At 45.9% G+C, this 21,512-nt stretch overlaps 1 protein-coding gene across 1 annotated transcript; it reads right to left on the reverse strand.

Annotated features, from left to right (window-relative positions):
- Positions 1 to 15,800: 15,800 nt before the first annotated feature.
- LOC149434965 (uncharacterized) lies at positions 15,801 to 21,274 on the reverse strand. The gene is made up of 3 exons (XM_089663171.1): positions 21,212 to 21,274; positions 18,290 to 18,431; positions 15,801 to 16,747 (listed from the first exon to the last, which is right to left on the reverse strand). The coding sequence occupies exons 1-3, from the start codon at positions 21,272 to 21,274 to the stop codon at positions 15,921 to 15,923; spliced, it is 1,032 nt and encodes a 343-aa protein (XP_089519297.1). The 3' UTR covers positions 15,801 to 15,920.
- Between the last annotated feature and the right edge of the window lie 238 nt (positions 21,275 to 21,512).

Raw genomic sequence — 21,512 nt, forward strand, 5'->3', positions numbered from 1 at the left:
TGTTTTCATAGCATTAATGCTTAATGGGCAGACAGTCCAATACCTTCCCATACCACAGAATCTGGCAGTGCCCGGTACTAGAATTCAGAACCTCAAAAATCCACTGCCCCTCTGTACAATGTCCTGGAAATTTCAGAATACTTGGCAACTAAGAGATCAAACCCTTCCCCCTGCTGTCCTCCTCCTACCCACACATAGAAGAGATGAGAACAGACTCCTCCCCCACAGCTCTCTACTCCACTAGTAGCATCCTCCTGCTACCCAATCCCTTCTCTTACTGAAGAGAGTGACAGTGACATCACTCCTGTCAGCAGGGTGCCGGAGATTGGAGCCTTGCAGCCGTAGTTCTGCCAATTATCCTGATTATCAAGCAACTCCAGCCAAAAATCAGCAAGTTCCCCTTCCTGGACATCTTGATGATCCGACATTGACCTCACAGCACTGCCTCAGAGGAAACAGGTCATAGGAAGGATCATATTTATCATTCCTTGTCTGCAGATCTAAAACTCATCAAAACCAGTTCAGAGACCAAACAAACCCAACAGAGAAAAGGGGATTTCTGATGCAGCAAGTCAAGAGGGTCCCGGGACCTTGAAGATTTAGTAAACCCTAAACAGTCCTGACTAAATGTGTTCCCATGGGGGGAGTAGTTCTTCAATGTCCAGCAACCCTCCTATTCCCCCCTCACATCCACATCCTATTATTGTGTGACCAATACCATCCAAATCATTCTTACTTTCATTTCCCAAAGTTATCCGTCTACAAGGAGACCTGTATAGATCACATGATGGCACCAATGAGGATGGAGGAGGACCGGAGTCACATGACTGAGAAGATACTAAACCTCACCCTGGAGATCATCTACCTGCTGACCGGAGAGGTGAGGAGGATTCTGGGAGGTCACATGACATCACTCATCTCTATTAATAAAACACAGACCTGACCAGAGAGGTGAGGAGGATTCTGGGAGGTCACATGACAACACTCTCATCTCTATTAATAAAACACAGACCTGACTGGAGAGGTGAGGAGGATTCTGGGAGGTCACATGACATCACACAGACCTGACCGGAGAGGTGAGGAGGATTCTGGGAGCCTAACATGATATTCCTATTGGTTCCTCAATACAGAGATTTCCTCTTCTGAAGTCAGGTGATCATATGACCATCACAGTGCCTCCATGTGACTCCCTAAACCCTGAGAGACACAACATGCAGAAGATTCTAGAAGTCACCAAGAAGATGATGGAGCTGCTGACAGGAGAGGTGAGCGGTGCCGGGAATTCTGGGACATTCTCCAGTAACAGACAAGGGATGTGTCTGGATGGTGACTGTATCATTGTGTGTGTCAGGTTCCTATAAGGTGTCAGGGTGTCACTGTCTATTTCTCCATGGAGGAGTGGGAGTATTTAGAAGGACACAAGGATCTCTACAAGGACGTCATGATGGACAATCAGCCGCCCCTCACATCACCGGGTAAGAGGAGACTTTATTGTAAAGGAGAGAGCAGTACGGAGGATCCACCTAGATCCCCCATCATCTGATAAACACATAGAAACAATGGATTCAGTCAGTGTGTGTGTTTCCTACAGATGGATCCAGTCATGGGAACCCACCAGAGAGATGTCCCCGTCCTCTGTATTCCCGGGATTCCACACAGGAAGGTCACACCATCCCTCACCATCATCAGGTAGATGAGGAACAATCACTGATAGTATCATTAGGATCTGTACATTATCTGCATTGTTACCATTGATGTCATTTGTATTATATCTTTCAGAGTGGAATCCTCGGGGATGATAATATTGATGTTAAAGAAGAGTATAAAGAGGAGGATGAGGAGTATGGAGTGATGGAGGAGTTTTCAAAAGGACACAAGGATATGATGGAGCCACCTAATACCAGGAACCCACCAGAGAGATGTCCCCGTCCTCTGTATTCCTGGGATTCCCCACAGGATGATTCTACCATCCCTCACTGTTACATGGTTGGTTGGACTGAGCATCTAGAATATGGACTTGTAAAGATGATGTGGGGATTTTTCATGTAATCTTATATTTATATATATTTGGTGAAATTTCTCATTCTCTTGATTTAGAGTGAAGATCTGATAGATATAAAAGTTGAGGTGAAATCAGAAGAAGAAGAGGCGTATGTGAGGGATGATCAGCAGTCTATGGAGGAGGATGGAATAACGGGGACATTTATAGAGGAGGACACTCCTACAGAGATCAGCACAGGTGGGTCATGAACACTAAATCCATTCCTCCACCCATACTGCTCACTGATTGGTCCAGAGTAGGGCGGGGACTGGGTGATATCAGCCTGTAATCCCCTGGTCACTTTCCTGAGCTGTGTTCCCCGTCCTGTATTCCTGGATTTCTCTCGGATAATCTTCCTTCTCTGTGCTGCAGACACAATTTATGTATCTAGACTGGATTTATGGAGGTTCTGGGGTTCAGCTGGAAGCTAAATATTAATTCATTGCCTCTGCTCAACGTAGACACCTGTCAGAGCCTAGACTTGAACCCAGGACCTCTACTGTGTGTGGTAGTAACTCTTCTCACTGAGCTACCTGATATAATGGACGGCACTTTGCTTAATCCATTGCTTTGTTTTCTGCTGAACCTTGAACTCTTTGCTCCTCCCATGAACTTCCTGATTTAAGCCATTTCTCTGCACTTCCTGGTTGGCAGATTATTGTGCCTCCTCCATCCAATATCTTGCCCTTGTCTCTCCTGCTACCTTCTGTACCTTCACTACTGACCTGGAACCACTTGTTACTGACCCTTGGCTTGTTTATTGACTACTACTACTGTGACCTGGTACTAACATGCAGCAAAACCCATCCCCACCATCTGGAGCTCTGGTGATAATGGTTAGTGCTTAGACCCCGCACCTCAGGTGAGCCTACGTCATCTGTCATGGTGACCTGCCTGTATACCTATCCTGTTGGTTGGTCTTCTGCTATAAATACTGGTCTCTGAGCCTGAGCTCTGACCAGCACAGAAAAATCTGACCCAAACATGGAGGCCGCTATAGCCTACCAAGAAAAATGTTCCAAACTGGAAAGTGTAGTAAAGGGGCAACAGGAGAAAATCCATGACTGCAAAGACGATTGCTGGGCTTATGTTCCCGTGATGTTGCTAACACAGGCATGCCTCTGTCATGATGAGTGATAGAGGGGGTGGGGACCCTCGTCCTATAATCCCCTCATCACTGTCCCTCCTATAAAAGACAGTTCTGGTTGTTTCCTCACTCTCTGACTAAGGTCCATGAATAAAGAAATGACCTGGTAGGAGATCAGAGGAGCCATTTCCTAGTTCCCTTGAGGGTGGAATTGTAAGCTCCTCAGAGACCAAGCTGCCTGATGTGGGCGGAGTCCTGGTTTGGGGGAACCAATCAGCTCCTGTCTAGTAATCCTCTTTGTCTTTGTATTTTAGTCCATGGCCGGGAGATGAGGAAAACCTCCGAGGATTGTCTCACTTTGTCTCCAGACTGGAAAGTAGAAGATGAGGACATCACACAGTATAGTCCAGGAGAAAACCCGGCTCCCTCCAATGTCCATCCAGCACCACCCAGTGTAGATGGACCATCGGATTCCTCGTATCCTGGGGAACCTCAAACTGTGCGGGACCGGGCCGGCCTTCCAACAGAGAAGAGGTTCTCCTGTACTGAGTGTGGGAAGGGTTTCTGTTCTAAATCCAAACTTAATGTGCATAAAAGATCTCACACGGGGGAGAAGCCGTATTCCTGTCCTGAGTGCGGGAAATGTTTTTCAAGGAAGTCCCATCTTTACAGACATCAGAGATCTCACACGGGGGAGAAGCCGTATTCCTGTCCTGAGTGTGGGAAATGTTTTTCAAGGAAGTCCCTTCTTTACACACATCAGAGATCTCACACGGGAGAGAAGCCGTATTCCTGTCCTGAGTGCGGGAAATGTTTTTCACAGAAGTCCAGTTTTTACACACATCAGAGAACTCACACGGGGAAGAAGCCGTATTCCTGTCCTGAGTGCGGGAAATGTTTTTCAAGGAAGTCCCATCTTTACACACATCAGAGATCTCACACAGGAGAAAAGCTGCATTCCTGTCCTGAGTGTGGGAAAAGTTTTTCACAGAAGTCCAGTCTTTACACACATCAGAGATCTCACACGGGAGATAAGCCGTATTCCTGTCCTGAGTGTGGGAAAAGTTTTTCACAGAAGTCCAGTCTTTACACACATCAGAGATCTCACACGGGGGAGAAGCCACATTCCTGTCATGTGTGTGGGAAATGTTTTTCAGAGAAGCCCAGTCTTTACACACATCAGAGATCTCACACGGGGGAGAAGCCATATTCCTGTCCTGAGTGTGGAAAATGTTTTTCACATAAGTCTAATCTTTACAGACATCAGAGATCTCACACAGGAGAGAAGCCGTATTCTTGTCCTGAGTGCGGGAAATGTTTTTCAGTGAAGTCCCATCTTTACACACATCAGAGATCTCACACAGGAGAGAAGCCTTATTCCTGTCCTGAGTGTGGGAAATGTTTTACAAAGACTTCCAATCTTTACACACACCTGCGATCTCACACAGGGGAGAAGCCGTATTGCTGTCCTGAGTGCGGGAAATGTTTTTCACAGAAGTCCAGTCTTCATAAACATCAAAGATCTCACATGGGAGAGAAGCAAGTTTCCTGTCCTGAGTGAGGGAAATGTTCCTCACTGAAGTCCTTTCTTCCTGTACATCAGGGATCCCACACAACCCTGGAGGTGTATTAGTGCCTTGAGTGCGGGAAATGTCTTCTAGATGAATGTTGCTGGACATCCCAGCTCTCGTGGGGAAGAAGCACACCCTGATATACACCTCAGATATACTGCATGGCTGATCTTCATCTTGGAAGAAACAGTTCATAAGGAGATCAGAGGTCACCAAAGACATGGATGAAGTGTGGGACTGGGTTGACCATTGATGGCAGGAGAAGAATAAAAATGGAGTCCTGACCTGTGATTGGCTGAGTACATTTTGTGGTGGGAGATTTCACAAACACTTAGAGGTTTGTTTTAAAAATAAATATTTCTACCTCCTGTATACCGGACACTTCCCCCCCTTCCTGCCCAGGCCGACTGGTATCTATCAGCGCTCTCACACTTTGAATGACAATTACACAGTCATGCAACATTGTACCCAAATTATATTTTTGTAATTTTTTCACACAAATAGATATTTATTTTGGTGGTATTAAACACCACTTTTTACCATTTTTGCTTGTTTCTTGTTTTTACAAATAAATCGTCTTTCCTTCTAAATGTAGACAAAGGTGTATTCTGCGCCATTTCTTGGGTACAATAACCCCAATCAGTGTCTATGATTCAGTGTGTAGGAGAGTTATAGAGTCTACAAACTATGGGATAGATGTCTGAAAATCCATCATGTCTGATGACGGCAGATCTCATTTCTGAGGATCAAAAACACCAGAACGGTACAAATTGTCAGAACTTTATCTGTGAGGAAATAATCCGTATACAATTCATGGAAACAGGCGGGATCTGGAATGAAGGAGATTCCCTACTAATTCTCACAAAGTAACCGACATCCCAGTTCTGGATTTGTGATAATTGGAAGATGAAATAAAACGCAATAATGTGCAAAAATATATATTTATTAATAATATAAATCAGTACAAAATGGGGATGAAATATAATAGGTGATGATAAATAATAAACAATACAAGATAACAGTACAATGATCTAATCCACAATAATGGGGAGAAATACAAGCCAGCAATTACTTCCAAATATTAATGAATTACATCCAACTGTCTGGAAATGTCGTGTAAGAAATCAGTAACTCAGCAACATGTGACAACAGATATACAAATCCCCCCGTGATCTCTCTACAACCAGATATTCAACGCTCAACGTGTACCTTGCCATGACTTGATCTGGAATCCCATACACAGGCCAATCCAATCCGCTTACAATCTGAGATGAAGATGTAATGTTACATGAAGTAGTCTACCTTGTCATATATATACTGTATACATCCGGATAAACCATTTTGAGTCTAGACCTACTAGCCAGGCACAATCCTTACTCTCCACCAGCTGCCCCACCCAACCTTGCCCAGGTCCACCTCCAACCCCACCCCCAGCCCATCCCCCAATGCTGTCCCTAGCCCTGCCCCCAACCACACCCCCTTAAAGCTTATGAAATTACATTTTTCTTTAGAATAAAGAGTCCAAAATATAAAAAAAACTGCAATTATAACTTTATTATGTCAATTTAAACATCACAGCAATAGCTTAATAGCAATCGGGTGCAATCAAAACATCAAGTTTTACAGCTTTAAACCTGCAGTGAACATTTTGTATTTCTTTTGTTTATCTCCTGCATCTTTAGTAACTGCAGTAAAGTCTCTTTTAAAGGATGTAAGTTTAGTTTACAGAAGTATAGCATAAGATAAAGTGCTTATTTTGATGCCAAAAACATGGAATAATAATTACTGTAAACATGTTGTATTTCTTATCTCCAGCAGAGACCTTAGAGAAGTGCGGCATTAAGAAAAAAGAAAAAAGTGCCTCTTTTGATGGCCAAAAAACATAAATAACAATAGTAAACATTTTGCATTTTTTATCTCCAGCATCTTATTAAAAGAGAGCTTAGAGAGGTAGTGCATTAAGAAAAAACAAAGAAGTGCTTATTTAGATGCCAAAAAACATGGCATAACAATAGTAACCATTGTAACATAGAGCAGCCATGGTTTGTGTTGTACAGCAGGACCAAGACTTGTGTAATACTCTTTTTCTGATGCAAAATACCACTTCAATGGCTGTGTGTGGATTGCATTCTATTCAATTAAGAAAATAAAACAAAAAATAATTTTTTGGATGCCAAAAAGCAGTAGGAAGCCAGTTTCACATCAAGATGTGCTATGGTTTTTGTTGTACAGCAGGACCAAGACTTGTGTAATACCCTTTTTCTGATGCAAAATACCACTTTAATGGCTGTGTGTGGATTGCAATCTATTTCATGAAGAAAAAACACACCACAAAATGATTTTTTTAGGATGCCAAAAAGCAGTAGGAAGCCAGTTTCACATCAAGATGTGCTATGGTTTTTGTTGTACAGCAGGACCAAGACTTGTGTAATACCCTTTTTCTGATACAAAATACCACTTCAATGGCTGTGTGCGGATTGCATTCTATTCAATTAAGAAAATAAAACACCAAAAAATGATTTTTTTGGATGCCAAAAAGCAGTAGGAAGCCTGTTTTCACATCAAGATTTGCTATGGTTTTCATTGTACAGCAGGACCAAGACTTGTGTAACGTCCCCTTTCTGATACAAAATACCACTCCAATGGCTGTGTGTGGATTGTAATCTTTTAGTGGTGGTCCATTAACAGCAATCATCAGAAGATCATCCAAAGTCTCCCGTGTCAGTGATGAGCGATAGACCGTCTTTATTCTGATTTGGTAGCTATAGCCACGTTCACATGAGGCGGTTGTTGGGGAAGTACGGCACAGAAATTGAACAGAGGGAGTATGTTGCTGAATCTTTCTGCTGATTCAGTCTTTTCAGAGTCTCATTAAAAGAGTCCATTTTGAATGGAGAGTTTGAGGTCAGCCCACTCTGCTTCTAACAGCTCAATTTTGTCTTCAAACTGATTATCAAAAACATGTTTTGCAATTCTGTGCAACTCAGTCCATCCAAAGTTGGGGATGTGAGCTTTGTCTGGCCAAGACACGCTGTTCAATATATGGACAGATTGTACAATATCTGAGGAGAACGAGGAAAGCCTCAAAATGAAATCTCTTTCTACTTTGGCCAATACAGATTGGCCTATAGACTGAAATTCTGTCACCAGCTTGAAGGTTGGTCAGCTGCAGTCCATGTCGTTTTCCATCTTCTGTAAACTTACTAAGAAATTCAAGTTCATTTTTTCCTTTCCCATCAGAAAGATTCTGAAGAGTTTTAACTGCTTGTTCTAGTTTGTTTTTTACCTGACAGATCATATGTTCCTTGTTCTGAAGACTCTCTGACAAAGGTTTCAGCTTGCTAGAAAAATCGAATAGGAAATGCAAAAGTTTCACAAACGTCATCTGTTTCAGGTCTTTCAGGAAGCCTTTAACTTTAGCAGATTCACATGATCCCTCAGATGATATCTGCTCAGAATGGCTCCCTACTGTTATTATCTAGGGGCAAGAACAGACTTGGAGACCTTTCCAACTGAGCATCCACTGGGTTACTGGGTCTTGAGGATGGATCACTGGCCAGAACTTGCTCAATATGCCATCGAGGTACTGGCCTGTCCTGCATCCAGCGTGCTTTCTGAATGGACATTCAGTGCTGATGGAGGTTTTGTGATGGATAAGAGTGCGTCTGTCCACAGACTCCGCTGACCAACTGACATTTATCAACATGAATCAATCCTGGATAATTTTTAACAGTTCTCAACTGCAGGGCCAATAACTGCACCCAGCAATAGTAACTGTGAGGGGACACAGTGTTCAGGCACCATCAACACTGAAGGCTACATTTTTCTATACCTGTATGATATGTGCATTACATATAATTAGAATTTTTAGAGCCGGGTCCAATCCTGCACTCATCAAGAATAACTCTGAAGGGTTACGGTGTCAGTCCTGCTGCAGCAGGTTCTATACATTGTACAGATGTGCAACTTTGCAGGTAGTTCAAGGGACTCCCAGGCATGATATTTAAATTAATATTTTTTTTTTACTTTAAGCAATGAGAAATGACTGCCCCTTTAAAAACTGTACTATTAGAATTTTTTTCCACTGATTCATGTCCATCAGGGCAGTACCCGAGTCCCCATACCAATTTTACTGCTAACACCTAGCATATAATCCTTCAAAATGGGCACTTTTGAATTTTCAAGTTTGAGTCCCATAGGTTCGATGTTGGCTGCAAACATTTGGTCTGTTCGAATGTTCTACCATGAACTGAACCGGGGGGTGTTCAGCCCATCACTAGTGATAAACTAGAAGTGCAGAGAGAGAGCACACAGAGCAGAAAACACAAAACCTGACATACGGGAGTGTATTGGGGAATGTGAGGACACAGTACGGATAACAAGACACAGCACAACAAAATAGTCCACCAGGTAGCAATGTAATACCACATAGATAGTCCATGTAGGATGGCCAAGCAAAATGGAGAACCAGTACACCAGGCCACCAGACAGTATGGCAAGGGGAATGTACCCAGCCCACAGGGTGAATACAGCATAGCAGTGGTTAAGTCCAGCACACTAGGCAGGGATCTACGCGGACCAGGGTAGGATATAGCAAGGGTCAAATCCAGCTGATACAGCAGGGATCTGGGCAGACAAGTGGTTGAGTCCAGCACAGGGCAGGGATCCGGGCAGACAAGTGGTTGAGTCCAGCACAGGGCAGGGATCTGGGCAGACAAGTGGTTGAGTCCAGCACAGGGCAGGGATCTGGGCAGACAAGTGGTTGAGTCCAGCACAGGGCAGGGATCTGGGCAGACAAGTGGTTGAGTCCAGCACAGGGCAGGGATCTGGGCAGACAAGTGGTTGAGTCCAGCACAGGGCAGAGATCTGGGTAGACAAGTGGTTGAGTCCAGCACAGGGCAGGAATCTGGGCAGACAAGTGGTTGAGTCCAGCACAGGGCAGGGATCTGGGCAGACAAGTGGTTGAGTCCAGCACAGGGCAGGGATCTGGGCAGACAAGGGGCTAAGTCAGCACAGTATAGGGAACTGGACAGACAAGTGGTTGAGTCCAGCACAGGGCAGGGATTTGGACAGACAAGGGGCTAAGTCAGCACAGTATAGGGAACTGGACAGACAAGTGGGGTGTTTCAAGCACAGGGCAGAGACCAGGGCAGCATGGTATGGGACATCAAGGGTACAGACTGGCAAACTGCAGCAATCAGATCCAGCATCCACTTAGTCCAGAGTCCAGGCACTATGAGGGATGAGCAGCAATAGACACAACATAGGTTCAGGGACTCACCAGTCAACAGAAGTCCAGGCAGCTTGGCAGGGAACAGGAGGTCTAGTGGGCAGAGGTTCTTCATATGCACATCACGGGTCCTCAGAAGGCTATGTGTCCTGCCTGCAGTATCCAGACCACACAGACAGAAGTTGCCAGAAGATCAGAGAGTAGAGCAGAGTCCCAGTGTCCAGGAAGCTATCTGTCTCAGCAATTCTGTGCACCAGGTAACCTCTTTCTAGGAAGACATGCAGCCCTCAGTCCTGTGTGTCCATCACAGAAGTAAACTCAGAAACGTCTGACCCTTTCTGCCAGCATAGGGTTATTATATTGTCCTTTGAGTTCAGCCAAGCCTTAAGCATCCAAACCTGCTGCCGGCCCATCTGGCTTTATCCAGCTACAGGACACAATGCTGTCTGTGCTTCAACAAACAACACAAAAAAATACTTCTGCCCTTTGTTACAACCCCTGCCCCTTCCAAACATGTACCAGCAAGAGGCCTCAACATGCCTCTGCAAGGTACATGTCCCAGTTCAGCAGCAAAACTACAAAAGTATCCATGTGATGGCTTTTCATCTGAGGTCCACATGGTTATTAAAGCTCTTTCCAGCAGGACATCACTTTGGGGTATGGAAGCGGTTGGCTTAGGGACACACTTGAAGTGCTGGGAGGATAATTTGATCCACTAACATTATCTCTACAGAGAGACTCTGCTTTGGCTGCGGACAAACCGGTCACTGCCAGGCCAGCTGCCCTGTTAGAAAAAGACTCTGAGGTCCACCTCTCCCAAGCTGGTGCACTATGTGGATATGTACCAAGCTTCTGAAGAAATGCCACTCCAACCCCAGCCCTCTGGTCACCCTTGGACCACCCATGCTACAGATGTGGACAACCCAGGCATCTCCAGGCTAGATGCCCAAGGAACTTCACCCTCCCCGGAATCAAAACACCTGCCCTGATCCCAGTGTAGTGCTGGTGCCAGAAGGAAAGAGCCTTTCACCATCTTAAAGTGAATTGATGCTTCCAACAACAACTGGTGCCCTTCTAGGAGTTTATGGAGTCCAGCCACTTACCCCAAGATAAGGCAGCAGCTGTTACAGGAGGTCTGCATAGATGTACAAAAAGTCATTGGATTCTGTGATACAGGTGCTTTCCTGACCATCATTGATCCCTGTGAGGTGAATTCTACAGGGAATTACTTCAGTTGGGGTAATGGCAGGACTTTCTGTTGACATTCTCCAAGGGAATGACCTGTGAGAATTTAATAGTCTGTTTCTAAGGAGTGTGACCCAGAGCGCTAGGAGTAGAACACAAGTCTGGGACAGGCGTGATGCAAGATGCAAATTCATCAAGGATCTACCCTGTTAACTATGTAAAGGTTCAGGTCAATCCCACCAACACCTCAAGATTTAGGGGAGGATCTCTTGGTTTGGAAAACAGGTGGAGACATTTATGGAAGAACACCCCAGACTTGATGCTGTAGATGGGGACAGCGGGGTCACATGCAGGCTAATTGTCCCAAGTTGTAGGGAGATGTCCAACTTTACAGCCACGGCTGGAACACATCTCACAGCCATCCTTCCGGGATGTCCGGAGTGCGCTCCACTAGGTAAATGATAAGCTGACTTTGGCTTGCATGTGCGATAGCCCGTCGGAGGCCCATCTCCATGACTACTCCAGCGTGCCGTCGCCTCACTGCGCATGTGCGATAGCCCGTCGGAGGCCCATCTCCATGACTACTCCAGCGTGCCGTCGCCTCACTGCGCATGTGCGATAGCCCGTCGGAGGCCCATCTCCATGAGTACTCCAGCGTGCCGCCGCCTCACTGCGCATGTGCGATAGCCTGTCGGAGGCCCATCTCCATGAGTACTCCAGCGTGCCGCCGCCTCACTGCGCATGTGTGATAGCCCGTCGGAGGCCCATCTCCATGACTACTCCAGCGTGCCGTCGCCTCACTGCGCATGTGCGATAGCCCGTCGGAGGCCCATCTCCATGACTACTCCAGTGCGCTTCCTCCTCACTGCGCATGTGCGATAGCCCGTCGGAGGCCCATCTCCATGACTACTCCAGTGTGCCGTCGCCTCACTGCGCATGTGCGACAGCCCATTGGAGGCCCATCTCCATGACTACTCCAGCGTGCCACCGCCTCATTGCACATGCGCCCCCACAGCCACGCACCTTTTGGCGTGCATTCCAATTCACCTCCAGAAGCTATATTTGGCAATGGCAGCACTTGATCTCCCTCTGCTGCCAGTATAGTAACACTACTCATGAATACTCCATACATCTAAAGACAAAGATCTGCCCAATGACCCCACTGACAGCCCACACAAAGCAAGGACATTCTGGCTGCCATTGAAATGTATGTGTATACCTACTTTGTGTTCACATTTATCTCCATGGAAAGAAGCCAACAATTGAGGACCAGCAGGCTTTATCCAAAGGAATTATGGATTCAATTCATTCATTTTTACTTTTTATACATTCTGCTGATCCAACAATATTATCCCCATGAACCCCAATGCAGCATTCCCAATATGTCATTATTTATTATATGGGGATATATATATATACACAGACTATATGACCTCCTCATGTATATATTACACTGCCCTGCGTTTCTTACAGCTTTTAATGCCGGTGAATGTTTCTAATGTCTCTTACTATACCTCTTGATGTGTAATGTATTGTTGCTTGTGTGAGCATGTTGTGATGTCACCTTTGTCCCGCCTCCTTTCCCGGGACTGCCCAACCCAAGTGGGAGGGTCCAACCTCTGTCCCAGGGTATATATTGAAGAGGGCTCTCATTGCCAAGTCAGCTCTGATGAAGAAGGGACTGCCTTCGAAACGCGTCAGCCTGAGTCTGAGAACCTTCCCTTGTGTTTAGACTCGGCTGGTCTCTGATTGGTCAAGTCTCACTAAGGACTTTACACGCTTCTTATACTTCTCTGTTTGTGAGGATATTTTCACATCCAATAAAATCACATTTTACTGAGGTAATGCGCAAGGTTGGTGCGCTTTTTGTTTCGCTTTACAGTATTGGTGGGGCTTCCCCAGCCTTGTTTAGAGCCGCACAACCTTTGATGCCTTGGTGGGGAAGTTCTTCAAGTTCCGGGTCCATCTATCCACCCTTGTTCTGGGCCATAGAGGGCAGGAGGGGTTGTTTTGTGTTTACACCCGCAGTACCATTACTCCAGTCACTTTCCGGGTCGTTACCATCCCCCATTATTATCACTGTCCCAGCCCTTTCCATCTGTGCGAGGAGCTGAGTCTCCACCTCCTCATTAACACTGGGAGGCCTATAACAAACTCCAATGATGACCTTTGTAGTACCGCCCCCCATGTGCAGTTCCACCCATAATCCTTCAGCCTCATCACACTCTCCATCAACTAGATCCTCTTTCACACTCGCTCTGAGATCACTTCTCACATAGAGAAAGACTCCACCACCTTTCCTATTTCCCCCGTCTCTCCGAAAGAGAACCTAGCCAGGAATATGAATGGCCTAGTCATGTGAGGAATGAAGCCAAGATTCAGCAATACCAATTCAATCCTAGTTCTCTTCATGCACCAAACCTTCCAACTCACCTATTGTGCTGGGCACACTTCTGGCATTGGGGAACAAACACTTTCATTCACTGACACCTTGTCCATTCATTGACACCTTGTTCATTCACCGACACCTTGTCCATTCACTTACACCTTTGTACATTCACCGACACCTCCTTCATTCACTGACACCTTGTTCACACGGATTTTGTGTATTTTTTATTTTCATACAAATGGTACCAATTCCACTGGTTGTAACACCAACAAGTACTGACCCCTGTCTGATCGGTCTACCCTGTTAAAACTGAATTCTCCCTCCCCCCTCCATCCTAGTTTATATACTCCTCCAGCCTTCCCATAAACCCCTCCCCCAGCACAGCAGACCCCCTTCCATTTATGTGCAGACCATCTCTAGCATATACAGTGAAGGAAATGTGTATTTGCTCCCCGGCTGATGTTGAATGTTCGCCCCTCACACAGAAATGATCGGTCTAACAATGGAATGTTCGCCCCTCACACAGAAATGATCGGTCTAACAATGGAATGTTCGGTGTAACACTGAGAGACAGAATACAACAACAAATTCAGCAGAAATGCGTCTAACAAATGATGACTGATCTGCATGTTCATGAGGGAAAGAAGGATTTGATCCCCTTCACAAAACATGACTTAGTACTTGGTGGCCAATCCCTTGTTGGCAATCAGGTCAGATGTATCCTGGAGTTGGCCCCCAGGTTCGCACACATCTCAGAAGGGATTTTGGCCCACTCCTCTTGGCAGATCCTCTCCAAGTCATTAAGGTTTGGTGGCTGACGTTTGGCAACTCAAACTTTCAGCTCCCTCCACGGATTTTTCAATGGGATTAAGGTCTGGAGACTGACTAGGCCACTCCAGGACCTTAATGTGCTTCTTCTTGAGCCGCTCCTTTGTTGCCTTGGCCGTGTGTTTTTGGTCATTGTCATGCTGGAACACCCATTTTCAATGCCTTGAATGAGGGAAGAAGGTTCTCACCCAAGATTTGATGGTACATTGCCCCGTCCATCGTCCCTTTGATGTGGTGCAGTTGTCCTGTCCTCTTAGCAGAAAAATACCCCCAAAGCAGAATGTTTCCACCACCATGTTTCACAGTTGGGATGGTGTTCTTGGGGTCATAGGCAGCATTCCTCCTCCTCCAAACACGGCGAGTTGTGTTAATGCCAAAGAGCTCGATTTTGGTCTCATCTGACCACAACACTTCCCACCAGTCCTCCTCTGCATCATTCAGATGTTCAGTGGCAGACTTCAGACGGGCCTGGACATGTGCTTTCTTGAGCAGAGGGACCTTGCGGGCACTGCAGGATTTCAGTCCTTGTCGGCGTAGTGTGTTACCAATTGTTTTCTTGGTGACTGTGGTCCCAGCTGCCTGGAGATCATTGACAAGATCCTCACGTGTAGTTCTGGGATGATTCCTCACTGTTCTCATGATCATTGACACTCCACGAGGTGAGATCTTGCATGGTGCACCAGACCTAGGGAGACTGACACTTGTTTTGTGTTTCTTCCATTTGTGAATGATTGCACCAACTGTTGTCACCTTCTCACCAAGCTGCTTGGCCATAGTTTGGTAGCCCAGTCCAGCCTTGTGTAGGTCTACCATCTTGTCCCTGACATCCTTGGACAGCTCTTTGGTCCTTGCCATGGTGAAGAGTTTGGAATCTGATGGTTTGATTGCTCCTGTGGACAGGTGTCTTTTATACAGGTAACACAATGAGATTAGCAGCACTCCCTTTAAGAGACTGCTTCTAATCTCAGCTTGTTACCTGTATGAAAGACACCTGGTAGCCAGAAATCCTGCTGAATGATAGGGGATCAAATCCTTCTTTCCCTCATGAACATGCAGATCAGTCATCATTTGTTAGACGCATTTCTGCTGAATTTGTTGTTGTATTCTGTCTCTCAGTGTTACACCGAACATTCCATTGTTAGACCGATCATTTCTGTGTGAGGGGCGAACATTCCATTGTTAGACCGATCGTTTCTGTGTGAGGGGCGAACATTCAACATCAGCAGGGGAGCAAATACACATTTCCTTCACTGTAGGCTGCACCCCAATGAAAAGTCAGCCCAGTGCTCTAGGTCAGGACTCCATTTTTATTCTTCTCCTGCCATCAATAGCCAACCCGGTCCCACACTTCATCCATGTCTTTGGGGACCTCTGATCTCCTTATGAACTGTTTCTTCCATGATGAAGATCAGCCATGGAGTATATCTGAGGTGTATATCAGGGTGTGCTTCTTCCCCACATGAGAGCTGGGATGTCCAGCAACATTCATCTAGAAGACATTTCCCGCACTCAAGGCACTAATATACCTCCAGGGTTTTGTGGGACCCCTGATGTACAGGAAGACAGGACTTCAGTGAGGAACATTTCCCTCACTCAGGACAGGAAAATGGCTTCTCCCCCATGTGTAATCTCTCATGTCTGTGAAGATTGGACTTATCTGAAAAACATTTTCCACACTCAGGACAGGAATACGGCTTCTCCCCCGTGTGAGATCTCTGATGTTTAGGAAGACTGGACTTCTGTGAAAAACATTTCCCGCACTCAGGACAAGAATACGGCTTCTCCCCCGTGTGAGATCTCTGATGTTTATGAAGACTGGACTTCTCTGAAAAACATTGTCCGCACTCAAGACAGGAATATGGCTTCTCCCCCGTGTGAGATCTCTGATGTTTATGAAGACCAGACTTCTCTGAAAAACATTTCCCGCACTCAGGACAGGAATACGGCTTCTCGCCCGTGTGAGATCTTTGATGTGTGTAAAGATTGGACTTCACTGAAAAACATTTCCAACACTCCGGACAGGAATATGACTTTTCCCCCGTGTGAGATCTCTGATGTGTGTGAAGATTGGACTTCCGTGAAAAACATTTCCCACACTCAGGACAGGAATATGGCTTTTCCCCCGTGTGAGATCTTTTATGCACATTAAGATCAGATTTAGATTGGAAACATTTCCCGCACTCAGTACAGGAGAAGCTCTTCCCTGTTGGAAGGCCAGCCCGGTCCCGCACAGTCTGAGGTTCCTCAGGATACGAGGAATCCGATGGTCCATCTACACTGGGTGGTGCCGGATGGACATTGGAGGGAGCCGGGTTTTCTCCTGGACTATACTGTATGATGTCCTCATCTTCTACTTTCCAGTCTGGAGACAAAGTGAGACAATCCTCAGAGGTTTTCCTCATCTCCCGGCCATGGACTAAAATACAAAGACAAAGAGGATTACTAGACAGGAGCTGATTGGTTCCCCCAAACCAGGACTCCGCCCACATCAGGCAGCTTGGTCTCTGAGGAGCTTACCAATTCCACCCTCAAGAGAACTAGGAAATGGCTCCTCTGATCTCCTACCAGGTCATTTCTTTATTCATGGACCTTAGTCAGAGAGTGAGGAAACAACCAGAACTGTCTTTTATAGGAGGGACAGTGATGAGGGGATTATAGGACGAGGGTCCCCACCCCCTCTATCACTCATCACCATCTTCCCAACACAAGAAGTACTGCACTTCCTTATTTAGTCCATGATTTAGTCATGAAGAACAGCGGGGCTGAGCCCCACCAGAGGTCAGGGAGTGAGGATGGGGGTAGAACAACCAAGATGAAGACTGGACTGATCCTGAAGACCACCATCATTGGGGTATTGACTCCTCCCTCATTATCACTTTCTGTTTAAGGGTCCAAAGTTGGAGGATGTTATCACATTATTATCAGCATGTAAAAGTCTGTGCTCCAATCACATCATCCGATATAAAATGTCCAGCTGGGAGGAAATGGGTGTAACAAAAGAGAATCCATATTATGTGTATATATAGCAGTGGGGGAGGGGGGAGAGCAGAAGTCAGGACTGTGGAATGTACACCATAGAGTATATAGTGCATGGGTCAGGAGTATGTAATGTACAACATAGAGTATATAGTGCAGGGGTCAGGAGTATGTAATGTACAACATAGAGTATATAGTGCAGGGGTCAGGAGTATGTAATGTACAACATAGAGTATATAGTGCAGGGGTCAGGAGTATGTAATGTACAACATAGAGTATATAATGCAGGAGTCAGGAGTATGTAATGTACAACAGAGTATACAGTGCAGGGGTCAGGAGTATGTAATGTATAACAGAGTATATAGTGCAGGGGTCAGGAGTATGTAATGTACAACATAGAGTATATAGTGCAGGGGTCAGGAGTATGGAATGTACAACATAGAGTATATAGTGCAGGGGTCAGGAGTATGTAATGTACAACATAGAGTATATAGTGCAGGGGTCAGGAGTATGTAATGTATAACAGAGTATATAGTGCAGGGGTCAGGAGTATGTAATGTACAACAGAGTATATAGTGCAGGGGTCAGGAGTATGTAATGTACAACATAGAGTATATAGTGCAGGGGTCAGGAGTATGTAATGTACAACATAGAGTATATAGTGCAGGGGTCAGGAGTATGTAATGTACAACATAGAGTATATAGTGCAGGGGTCAGGAGTATGTAATGTACAACAGAGTATATAGTGCAGGGGTCAGGAGCATGTAATGTACAACATAGAGTATATAGTGCAGGGGTCAGGAGTATGTAATGTACAACATAGAGTATATAGTGCAGGGGTCAGGAGTATGTAATGTACAACAGAGTATATAGTGCAGGGGTCAGGAGCATGTAATGTACAACATAGAGTATATAGTGCAGGGGTCAGGAGTATGTAATGTACAACAAAGAGTATATAGTGTATTTAGTGTTCATGACCCACCTGTGCTGATCTCTGTAGGAGTGTCCTCCTCTATAAATGTCCCCGTTATTCCATCCTCCTCCATAGACTGCTGATCATCCCTCACATACGCCTCTTCTTCTTCTGCTTTAATCTCAACTTTTATATCTATCAGATCTTCACCCTAAACCAAGAAAATTAGAAATTTCACATAATATATAAATATAAGCTCACATAAACATCCACACATCATCTTTACAAGTCCATGTTCTAGATGCTCCATCCCACCAACCTTGTAATGGTGAGGGATGGTGTGACCTTCCTGTGTGGAATCCCGGGAATACAGAGGACGGGGACATCTCTCTGGTGGGTTCCTGGTATTAGGTGGCTCCATCATATCCTTGTGTCCTTCTGAAAACTCCTCCATCACTCCATACTCCTCATCCTCCTCTTTATACTCTTCTTTAACATCAATATTATCATCCCCGAGGATTCCACTCTAAATGCAAAATACAAAACCCATCAATGGTAACAATGCAGATAATGTACAGATCCTAATGATACTGTCAGTGATTGCTCCTCATCTACCTGATGATGGTGAGGGATGGTGTGACCTTCCTGTGTGGAATCCCGGGAATACAGAGGACGGGGACATCTCTCTGGTGGGTTCCTGTAGCTGGATGACTCCACCATGGTGTCCTGGTACAGATCTTTGTGTTCTCTTAGAAGCTCTGACTCCTCCATCCCCCCATCCTCATCCTCCTCCTCTTTTATCTCTTCTTTAACCTCAACTTTAGGATCTCTCAGGTTTCCACTCTGAATATATAATAAAACTGACATCAATGGTAACAATGCAGAGAATGTACAGATCCTAATGATACTGATAATGATCAGTGATTGGAGAATGTCCCAGAATTCCCAGCATTGCTCACCACTCCTGTCAACAGCTCCATCATCTTCTTGGTGACTTCTAGAATCTTCTGCATGTTGTGTCTCTCAGGGTTTAGGGAGTCACATGGAGGCACTGTGATGGTCATATGATCACCTGACTTCAGAAGAGGAAATCTCTGCATTGAGGAACCAATAGGAATATCATGTTAGACTCCCAGAATCCTCCTCACCTGTCCAGTCAGCTCTGTGGTTTATTAATAGAGATGAGAGTGATGTCATGTGACCTCCCAGAATGCTCCTCACCTCTCCGGTCAGGTCTGTGTTTTAATAATAGAGATAAGAGTGATGTCATGTGACCTCCCAGAATCCTCCTCACCTCTCCGGTCAGGTCTGTGTTTTATTAATAGAGATGAGAGTGATGTCATGTGACTTCCCAGAATCCTCCTCACCTCTCTGGTCAGGTCTGTGTTTTAATAATAGAGATGAGAGTGATGTCATGTGACCTCCCAGAATCCTCCTCACCTCTCCGGTCAGCAGGTAGATGATCTCCAGGGTGAGGTTTAGTATCTTCTCAGTCATGTGACTCCGGTCCTCCTCCATCCTCATTGGTGCCATCATGTGATCTATACAGGTCTCCTTGTAGACGGATAACTTTGGGAAATGAAAGTAAGAATGATTTGGATGGTATTGGTCACACAATAATAGGATGTGGATGTGAGGGGGGAATAGGAGGGTTGCTGGACATTGAAGAACTACTCCCCCCATGGGAAGACATTTTGTTTGGACTGTTTAGTGTTTACTACAATTTTGAGGTCCGGGGCCCCTTTTCTCTGTTGGGTTTGTTTGGTCTCTGAACTGGTTTTGATGAGTTTTAGATCTGCAGACAAGGAATGATAAATCTGATCCTTCCTATGACTAGTTTGCTCTGAGGCAGTGCTGTGAGGTCAATGTCAGCTCATCATGCAGGGATGGTCACTTTGCATCACCCGACGCCCGGGACATGTAGTTCTGGGGGCCGGGCAAGTATTGTTTTTAATCTTTATCCCTGCTGAGGGCAAGCTGCAGGGCTCTCCTTTCAGGTGCCAACTTCTGCAACCCCGTGTGTGTGAACCTCTCCTGTACCTACTATGCTTCCCCGGCTCTGCTTGCCCATCTGTGGGCACAGTTCAACGGGTGCCAGAGGGTAGAGGGGACAGATGTCAGGGCTCTGTCCTTGGCAGAGGTGTTAGGAGACCTGGCAACCCTGCCAGTACCTTGCATGGCCGCAGAAGTTCACATTGGCTCAAATTTGGTGGCAAACGGCCTTTATAAGGAAGCCCTGCACTACTCTCAAGTGCTGGTTGATCTTTGGCTCCCCAGTACCTTGTTCCTGTTCTACTGTGAACTGTGATTTCCTGTTCCTGTGCTACTGTGATCTGTGATTTCCTGTTACCGACTCGGCTTGCTCCTGGACCTGTCTTCTCTGCTTAAACCCTGACCTGACCTCGGCTGGCTAACGGATATTCTCTCTTGCTCCTCTGTGCATGACCTCGGCTTGGCTAACAGATATTCTCTCTTGCTCCTCTGTATATGTCCTCGGCTATCCCATCTGACTATGTCTGTTCTGATCTCCATCCAGTACCAGACCTTGGCTTTGAACCGGCTATCCAGTAATCCTGTTCCCTGGAAGGGCTTCCATACCTCACACAGGCACCACCTGTCTGCAGACCTCATCTCAGTGCATCAGCTGTGCTCCTGGGTGGACCACCAATAAGCACTCCTACAGGTGACCTGTGCCACTTTGGTCCTGATTCCTGCTGTCCCACTCTCAGGGGAGTCTGGAACTTAGCTGCAAGGGAAGCCCTCTCTCCATTGGCGTCTCTCACCAGGTACGTGATAGTATCAATCAGCCATTATGTCTGAGGCCGAGAGAGGTGCTTCCGCATTAGAGGCCCTGTGCCAACAGATGATGGCACTTATGCAAGTGGTCAAGGATCTGCAGGAGGAATATTTTCAGCTGGAGGGACGTCTTCATTCGCTCACTACTGCTGCGACTTCTGCAGACCAGAATCCATTGACTAGTCCTATCCCTACAGTGGCACCAGCTAGTTCGCTTTCCACTGTTACACCCGCTGTGGTACTACTCAGGGTTACCATTCCGGAACGCTTCCTGGGGACCGACGTAAATTCCGAGCCTTCAAGAATGCTTGTGAGTTGTATTTTGCACTGCAACCCAGGACCTTCTCACTTGAGACAGTTAAAGTGGGGTTCATCATTTCTCTCATATCTGACGAACCTCAATCATGGGCACACAGCTTACTGGAACAAAAAGAAACAGCGCTAAACTCAGTGATCACATTCTTTGAAGCCATGGCAGCTCTTTATGATGACCCCC

Source organism: Staurois parvus, unplaced genomic scaffold (assembly GCF_062004578.1).
Source record: "Staurois parvus isolate SC_StPar_1 unplaced genomic scaffold, SC_StPar_1.0 ptg001636l, whole genome shotgun sequence".
Lineage (NCBI taxonomy): Eukaryota > Metazoa > Chordata > Amphibia > Anura > Ranidae > Staurois > Staurois parvus.

Excerpts from the sequence above, each read along its gene's own strand:
- LOC149434965 (XM_089663171.1), bottom strand. The coding sequence starts at position 21,274 with ATGGTAACCCTGAGTAGTACCACAGCGGGTGTAACAGTGGAAAGCGAA. Across the intron at positions 18,432-21,211 it reads GCGAACTAGCTGGTGCCACT|GGTGAAGATCTGATAGATAT; the intron begins GTAGGGATAGGA and ends TTCTTGGTTTAG. Across the intron at positions 16,748-18,289 it reads TCCTACAGAGATCAGCACAG|TCCATGGCCGGGAGATGAGG; the intron begins GTGGGTCATGAA and ends TTTGTATTTTAG.